The 9,172-nt window shown below is 45.2% G+C and overlaps 1 protein-coding gene across 1 annotated transcript; it reads right to left on the bottom strand.

Annotated features, from left to right (window-relative positions):
- Positions 1–4,748: 4,748 nt before the first annotated feature.
- Positions 4,749–6,029, bottom strand: LOC123049351 (ethylene-responsive transcription factor LEP-like). Its single transcript, XM_044472276.1, has one exon. The coding sequence runs from the start codon at positions 5,902–5,904 to the stop codon at positions 5,116–5,118; it is 789 nt and encodes a 262-aa protein (XP_044328211.1). The 5' UTR covers positions 5,905–6,029; the 3' UTR covers positions 4,749–5,115.
- Positions 6,030–9,172: the final 3,143 nt, after the last annotated feature.

Genomic DNA, 9,172 nt, shown 5'->3' with positions numbered 1-9,172 from the left:
TTTTTGCAAATGTATGAGCAATTTTTGATTTATGAACTTTTGTTTTCAAATTTTCTGAACATTTTTAATTTGGAACTTTGTTTCAAATCGATAAACCAAATTTTAAAATTAGTTATGATTTTAAAAATTCGTAAAAAAGGAAAACAAAAGGTGAAACGAAAGAGGCAAACCAGTAAGTGAGGGAGGGGAGGGGAGATCTCGTACATTTTCTCTTATTGAGAGGAAAGCAAACCTATTCGTGAGCGAGCGTTGCTAGGTATTGTGTGTCATAGCTCAGAGCGATTGCTAATAAGAGGATTGCTATAGGCGATCGACATCACGGGATCTCCTATACACCACTCACTAAGGCAAATAGTCGGCCACCGCTCAAGGAGTGCCCCGACTGGGACGGACCAATATATAGCACAGAAAATCACAACAAAAAAACAGTGCGGTTGCGAGCAATCGAACTTGCGACATTTTAATGTGGAATTTTGTTTCAAATTCATGAACCAAATTTGAAATTAGTTAAGATTTAAAAAATTCATAAAAGGGAAACAAAAGGTGAAAAAAGGGCAAACCCGTACGTGAGGGAGGTGAGAAAACATGTACTTCCTCCATAAAGAAATATAAGACCTTTTAGATCACTGAAATATGGGAGCTTTGGGATCTCCTATACGCCGCTCACTAGGGAAAATAGTCGGCCACCGCTCAAGGAGTGCCCTGACTGGGTCAGACCAATATATAGCACAGAAAATCACAAAAAAAATGTTCTGATCGAAAGTTGTGTTCACCACTTACTATGAATGAATGAACGAGCTCTCTTTATCGAAAGTGTTGTTCTGATTCCCGAGCTCGTGTGAGCTCGGCAAGTGAACAGTAAAAAATCAATATAATCTGAATTTATTTTCTGCCAAACATTGACAAATGTTTTGATTGGTTGCAAAGTTTCATCACTGAATAACATTCGTGGAAAACTTGGCTAAAAAATAAAATTGATGTTCCAAAATGCTTTTGAAAATGTTATTTCCAAAATGGATGACATTTGTGTAAAACGTGGCAAAAAAAAATCGATGTTCCAAAATGCTTTTGAAGATAACATTTTGGAGCATCAAATTGTTTTTGCCATGTTTTCCATAAATGTCATCTGGTGATGAAACTTTATAAAAAATCAAAATACTTATCAATGTTTGGCACATTTTTTTCAGAATTTTAAATTTTTTGGTTATACTGTTCACCCGAGCTCATATGAGTTGGGGATGCCCTCTTTTTATCCCTCATAAAAGTAAGAACATGTGTAACTAAAATACTTTGCTCCATAATCCTGGAGATAGTAAGTGGAATATAGATCGGGAACATAACAGAGGTGCTGCTCTTAGAAATAGGGTGTGCAGGTGAGCGTGTATGCCATAATATGAGTGTACGCGTGTGTGCACGTACTATGTTTTGAAAGTCAATATATTAATTTGTTCCATATATGAGAATTATACGCCGTAAGGGCGTTACCGGCACATTGGCAGAACATCTGTGTAACATCCCAAAATTCTAAATTTTGGAATGTTATAATAAACAGATAGATTGGATTGATTGTTTGATTGATTGACTGAAAGTGAGTGTAATCCGAAATCTTTTGAAAGTTAAATGAGAGGGAATAAAAGGACTTTCCCAAACTTTCATTTTGCTTTTATGATCTCCATGAATTCAAATTCTTTTCACCACAAAACCCTGGAGAGAAGATGACATGACTTCTTCCATTTATTTAAATGACAAGGGGTGTTGAAAATATTTCCCATTTCTGAAACTTTATGCAACTCAATGATTTTCACGAGAGAAGATAAAATGACTTCTTCAAAACAAATGAAATATGAGTTGGTAGTTTCAAAGGATTAAATTCAAAGTCCCATTGAAATTATTTTTCAATATTGGAGTTATTTGAGTTTTATTCAAATTATTTTTCTCCAAAAATAAAATATACAGAAAATAGGGTAACATGATTCCCTACAACAGAAAATTGGAGAGAAATAAATTTGAAATCATTTTAGGTATTTTAAAAATGATTTTTATTGGATTTTATTAAGGCAGTAGCACTGTTTGATTTATTTGAATTTTTGAGGATTTTATTTGCCTTTAAAAAAATGTTCATCTTGTAGGAAATCTTTTTCTGAAAATTTTGATATATTATATGCCTATATAATATTTTATTTTCTTTTGTTTTGTTATTATTTTCGTTTCTCTGTTTCTTTAAAAAAAACTTCTCTTCGCCGACTGGGCCGGCCCAGCACCCAGCCAGGCCACGGCCCAGCCCGACGCCCACGCGCCCCCGACCTCCCGGGCGGGACTCCGCCCGCCGCACGCCGCCGCGCCGCCATGGCCGCCGTCCCCGCCTCGGACTCCTCGCGCCGCCTCTCCGTTGCCCCTCCTCCACGCCTCGGAGCCGCCCCGCCCTCCTATAAAGCCGGAGCCCCGGCCCCTCTCTCTCTCCTCTCTTCTCGCCGCCTCCTCGAGCCGCATAGCCGCCGCCGCCGGCGAGATCCGCCGCCTCGCCCCGCGCTCCACCGGCGCGCTCGGCCGCCGCCACCACCGCCAACGGGTCCGCCGCTCAGCGCCGCCCCTCCCCGTCCACTCCGCCCTCGCCGCGGGCCACCAGAGCCGCCGCTCCGGTCGAGCCCGAGCTGCCCGCCGCCCTTCTCCGACGCCGACGAACCCCGCCACCGCCGACCCGGTCCGCCGCCGAAAAACCGTTGGTTTTCGTCGAAATTCCAAACCGGTAATAAACCGCTTTGGTTTTTTCTTAGTTTTTTTTCTTTTCAAAAACCCTAGATCGGTTTTCTACAGAAAACCTAGACCTGTTTTTTTAAGTTTAATTATACAGCGAACGTCCACTGTTTTGATCCTATAAACGAACGTTCATTATTTAGCCTTTTCTTTTTCTGTTATTTTCGGTCAGGGACCTATCTGTGATGATTTCTTTACAGGTTAGTCCCTGTTCTTCAAACGTTCGTTACTTTTTACTCGTTTATCCAAATCCAACGAAACCAATGCCCACGTCTTCGTTATGATTCCCTCTATCCAGTAAAACAACTTAAACATGTTTTTGAAAGTTTTAAAATTTGAATTCAAACAGATTTGTATTCAAACTTCTTTTATTCATAACTTAAGTTCCGTAACTCCGTTTGAGTTGATTCTTTTTGCAAACCGAAGCTCTTGACCTAAACTTTCTGATAAGGCCAAATTCTCATAATTTTGGTACGGTTAGAAATTGTTTTATGTTGCAAGAGTTAATTGCTTGGTTTTGAAGTTTTCCGAATTGTTTTCCTCGTTCTTTCTGATCTTTTGAGTGATTGCTTATGTGTGGTTACCATTGCTTGCTTACGATAGATTGACCGGAGTGTGACGAGTAGATCTATCCAGAGTATTGAGTGCGAATCATCTTCATCAACATTGCAGGCAAGTTCACACTTTGATCATACCCCTTTCATACCCAGTTTTTTTATGCATTAGATTCAACCCTCAAACAATTGCATGATTAGGATCTAATTAACATGTGGGTATTGGGAAGTAGTTGATGAGGTAGTACCTATTGCCCTGTTTACAATCAAACCCTTGGGAGTTACTTCTACGTTGCTATTATATTGCCATGCTATGCTCGTAGACGTGGATTGGGTTTGAGAGATTTTCATGACAGATGTGAGATTATTAATAATGGTTTACTTAAGGTGGCAACTAAAACTCACATCTGGGTGGATTGAGGTACCTGGGTATTTCAGGATTGCCTGTTTTTCTTTTTGGACTGCCGCCCAGGTTCAAAGGGATCATAAGATTATTCATGCTAGAAACTTCCGTGTGCAGCCGCAAGCTATTATGGGCTCTAGCATAGTTGATTAAGTTGTGTGAACTCTTACAGTGGTAGACTAGCAGATGTAGGGAAAAGTAGGTGTAACTGTCTACCCATACGTAAGGTGCAAACACTTCTGAAAGACTGTGTCTCGGTCATCCGTTACTCAAACACCATGTAGTGCGAGTAATCCAACGGAGGAGATCGAGTCTTGTGGGGAAAAGTGCACAAACCTCTGCAGAGTGTACAAATTAATCATGATTAGCCGTGTCCCCGGTTATGGACATTTTGAGTATCTAGTTCTTGGATTATCCCGTTGATCTCATCATGTTACTTAATTTAAATTTGATTTGGGTTTAATCACGTTCTTAATTGGGATTGAGATGCTGTCAACCATCTCAATGTTTCACAACCACCATGATAGTTAAATAAAATTTATTCCTTTGAAGTAGGGAAAAATTGGCTTTTCGCAAAAACATTATAACCATAGAGCTTTTCCACCAGCCATATATGCATGTAGTAATAGCCTTTGTTCATCATTTCTCTATGGTGTGAATTTGCCAGCATATTCCATGTGCTGACCCGTTTTCGGGCTGCAACGTTTCATGTTGCAGGATTCTTACGACGAGTAAGTGATACGTTAGGGTTACGATTTCTACACTCAACTTTGCCGTTGGTGTTGATGGGAATCCACAACCTTGTTACTTCCGCTATTTTGGATTGAGGTAATAGTATTTACGTTATTTTATACATGTGATTTACCTCTGTTATAAATCCTCGAGTACTGTGTGTCAGCACATCAATCCAGGGATGACACTTAAGCACAGAGACTTGATCCATTTGGGTCGGGTCGCTACAATCTGGCAGTGAAAGAAAAAGTAAAATAGGTAGGAGTACATAACAACGAACAGGTAAATCATCATAACATGGATAATATTACACTGAAGCGCCAGCAACACACAGGTGTATGCCGACTGATCATATCTGCACATACGAATGAGGCCCAAAATGAAAAAAGAGAAGGAAAAAAAAAAGGAAAAGGAAAAGGAAACAGCCCAGAACAAAAGGCTCATGGATCTCCAAAAGAGAAGATACAGGCCCATGATATGAAAAAGGACGCAAAACGATAAAAGACGCATTATTACCACGAGACGTATCAAAGTAAGTAATTTTTTTTGCGGGGATCAAAGTAAGTAAATTAACTGCTAAGCACACCCAGCAACTCACCACGCCGCAGCAAAACGGCGGGCGCAGAGGCGGTCGACACGGCACCGACGCGCACGTGATCGTGATGCATCATATCAGTAGTAGTAGGAAGACGACGAGCCCCCGAGCTGGAACCCGTCGGCACCGGCGTCATCGGCGGCCGGCATCGGCGAGAAGAGCGGGCTGTGCACGTACCCTTCCTCGAAGTACACCCCGTGGCCGCCACCCGGCGTGGAGGAGTATGCTCCCAGCTCGGACGCGTCGCACCACCCGCCGCCGCCCGCGGCATTGGCGCCGTTGCCGCCGACGCCATACATGGAGAAGTCCATCTCGCCACCGCCGTCGATCATGGGCAGGTCGTCGGGCATGGGGATGTCGTCCATCAGCGAAGACATGTCAGGGGCACCGCCGTAGAGGTACTCACTGCCGACGTCCTGGCTGCCGCCACCAGCCGCGGGCTGATGCGTCGGCAGGGGCGTGACGGGGTCGGCGTAGAACGGCTGAAGGAGCTGCACGGCGTTCTCGTCGGAGGTGAGGTCGGGGGAGAGGTAGGGGGTGATGGACGAGCCCGGGGGAAGATCGGGATAGGCGAAGTTGGTGCGGGCGCGGACGCCGCGGAGGGAGCGCGCGGCGCGGTCGTAGGCGACGGCGGCCTCCTCCGCCGTGTCAAAGGTGCCGAGCCAGTGGCGGTCCTTGGTGGCCGGGTCGCGGATCTCCGCCGCGTACCGGCCCCACGGCCGCCGACGCACCCCGAGGTACCGCGTCGGGTTGGAGTCCGGCTGCTGCTGCGCCGCCTGCTGCCGGCGCTTGGACGATGACGACTTCTTGTCGGAAGAGGACGAGGACGAGGAGGATGAGGAGAAGAAATAGGACGAGAAATTCATCTTCCTAGCTCGTGATCAAAACAGAGCAAGCAATAGAGACAGTGTGTGACTGTGTGGGAGATGGATGTGTTGGTCGTTGACAAGTGGAGATGAGAGAGGTGGGAGATCAGAGGTGGTTGAAATGGTGGTTGGATGGATGCTGCATGGGACGGTGTTGCATGGGAGTATATATAAACGCGGGAAAGTGAAAAGGGTTAGTTAAGTGGGGTGGAGGTTGGCCATGACAAGCTCATTAACATGATTAGTTAACAATTTGATCCGTCGTTATGTGCTAGTACCTCTAGCTCCTTTTGTTAATCAATCATTCGATCTTAGGAAACAATTATTTGGAATATATATGTGGGTACACATATCATGCATATAGATGGGGCGGCGAGGTGAGCTCCCCATAGTGATCGATCACAGGCATGCAGGGCAGAGGTCGCTTTGGGTTCGATTCTTTGTGGGGACGACCAAAGGTGGTCAACCCAATGATTTGGACTGGTGGGTGCAAGTAGGGCACATGGTTTTATATAGGAGTAACAGCATCTCCAATTATAGACGTAGCAAGTTAAATCTTGGGAACAATATTAATTCGCCGTCTCATGCGCCTCCACTTATTACTTAACTTTTGGTTAAAAAAGTCAAACACGGTACAAACGCAGATACTCATATACATCATATAAATCTACACTCATCCCTATGAACACACACGCACACCTTACTCCTATGAGCACATTCAGAGATACTAAGCTGGCAACACATTTTGAGATTGACACAGACACCTCCGTAATCAACGGGAACATCCACTCGCTAAATGAACATCGTCAGAGAGTTTGAAATAAATTAAAAAAATACGAGCATCAGTGCCAAGTCTAAGACATGAACTCTGTTGAGCTGGTTCCGTCATAAGAAACCTAACGATATGAGCTATGCTCAGTTCGTCTTACCTTTGGTTAATTTGGTTTTGTTTTATTGCATTTTACAAAACGTAAAAGGAGTGAAGGATCACCTATTCTCAAGTTATCTGCATGTGTTTCTCGAAGGTCAGTCAATCTATTTCGGGCGTTAGATGTACATCGGACAACTACATGTTAACCATATGCAATGGTTGTTTTCGAACCACGCCGCACATAGAGAACCCAAAAACTATGAAAAAGTAGAAACATAAAACGCTATAGAACAAGTGGATGACCCGAGGGGAAATATACCTTTCCCAGTACCGTAGTACCCTGATGGCCGGCCGTCCAAATGCGGCATACCGTCGTGCATGTGGCCCGGCGGTAAGCTGCAGCCCACGACGTCCCGGCCCCGTCCCCAGGCGCGCCCGCCACACAGCGCCAACCGCGCTACACCGACCAGACACGCCGCGCATGCAGGCGGCGCTTTTCCGGAGTCTCCCAGTCTGAACGCGTGCATGGCCGGCCGGTCATACGGCGTACGTATCATCAGTCCCGCCGGGCCTCGAATCGGGGATCTCCTCCTGGCCGGCCGGCCGCCCGCTCGATCTCCGCGGGTCCATCGGACCATCGCCCTCGTCTGCCAGTCCAGCCACACGTCAACCGACTTCACCCCACAAAGATCCGCGATGCACGACGTCGAAGCGACAATAGGTGCAGGACGGCTGCTGAAAGGTGAAACCCCTTCTCGAGTTTGACCGAATGCAGTGCATGTGCATGCATGCACACACGCCACCGATCTAAACACAAAATGCCGTGCCAGGCATAGGATGCCGCAACAATTGGCCGGCCGGCCGGCCGGCCGTACATCTCACGCGTCTCGGCTTGTCATCCGGTACGTGTTACAAAAATTCGTACGTTGGTATCTGGTCGAGAACCGGCCAAGTTCGTGGGTCAGGAGTCAGGACCCAGGAGGGAGACATGGCGGACCTGCCTCTTGTGGGGGTCCAACGACGCACCGGTCACTGCATGCAACCGCCACATTCAATTCTCGCTACATGGTGCATGTTTTTCTGTTGGAAATCAACGCTGTAGGATCCATATATCGTTTTTCGGTACACACATGGATGGAAGTGCTTTAAATTTCTAGTTGCATCTGCCGGCAGGTTACATGATCAACCGCCATGCATGCCGGCCAGTGGCTCGTCGGTCGATGGACCTTGTGCTTATGCCTGTGGGCGCCACACTGCGTATTGTACGATGCCATGTTGTCTTGTCACTCGGAGATTATGCGTTTCTCTGCTCGATCTCGATTTTGATTTCTGTTTCTGTTTTTATTTTGCTTTTGCCATCCGACACATGCAACCGCCATAACTGTTCTCAGATCTTCTGGTGGTCGATTGAAACGTCGGTCATTGTCAGAAAATAATATTAGTACACTACCCCAAATGTAATACGGAGTGTATATACAAACAGTACTTATACAAAGTTGGTGCTGGATAATTAATTATTTTCTTTGTCGTGTTTATTTTAACATACATCAGTATGCGCTCATACACACGCACATACACTTACCCCTATAAACGCATGCGCATATCTTACCTTTATGAGCATCTCCGAAAGACTGGGTCGACACATCACCTTGAGAATGACAAAGTCACTGCAGCGTCTTCGTAGTCGATGGGTACTTCTCCTCCCACCAAACGAACATCATCAGGATGCCTGAAATAAATCCAGAAAAATGAGAGCATTAGTGACAAATTTATGGCTTAAATTCTGATGGATTGGTTCCACCATAAAGAACCAGTTCGCTCTTGTCGTGTTTATGATTGAACTAAAAATGAAGATGGAAGGGATTTTGTTCCTGTTTTACTAGTTCCCATGTTAAATTCTTAAATTACGCTTGCATCCCATATTAGGGGGTGTTTGGTTCAGAGACTTTTTAGTCCCAGAGACTAGAAAAAGTCCCTAAAAAGTCCCTAGGAACCAAACAGGAGGGACTTTTTCTACAGGGACTAGAAAAAGACTTTACTGGACAGTCTTTTTTGATTAGTCCATGGGACTGCAACAACTAATTGAGGATTGAGGAAGTACAACTTAATTACGTTGAATCACTATTATTCGTTTTAGTTAATTCATTCATTCACTTGAGTTTCTTTGAGTAGTAGTACTCTGATGAGATACAGTATATTTATTGTGCGCTCCGGACACCAGAGGCACATAACGTGGGACGTCGTACGCACAACGAGCCCCAGACCGACCAACTCGTGGTCCTCCCATGCATATGGTGATACTGATCTCAACCAATTGCCACTTGCTCTCTCGGTCAAGGTCAAATGGCGTGGTGCTGCTGCTTCTTACACTGTCGCTGCTGGTTCACATGCCATCTT

This window comes from Triticum aestivum, chromosome 2D, assembly GCF_018294505.1.
Source record: "Triticum aestivum cultivar Chinese Spring chromosome 2D, IWGSC CS RefSeq v2.1, whole genome shotgun sequence".
Lineage (NCBI taxonomy): Eukaryota > Viridiplantae > Streptophyta > Magnoliopsida > Poales > Poaceae > Triticum > Triticum aestivum.
This window is presented reverse-complemented; position numbering and strand designations above follow the sequence as displayed.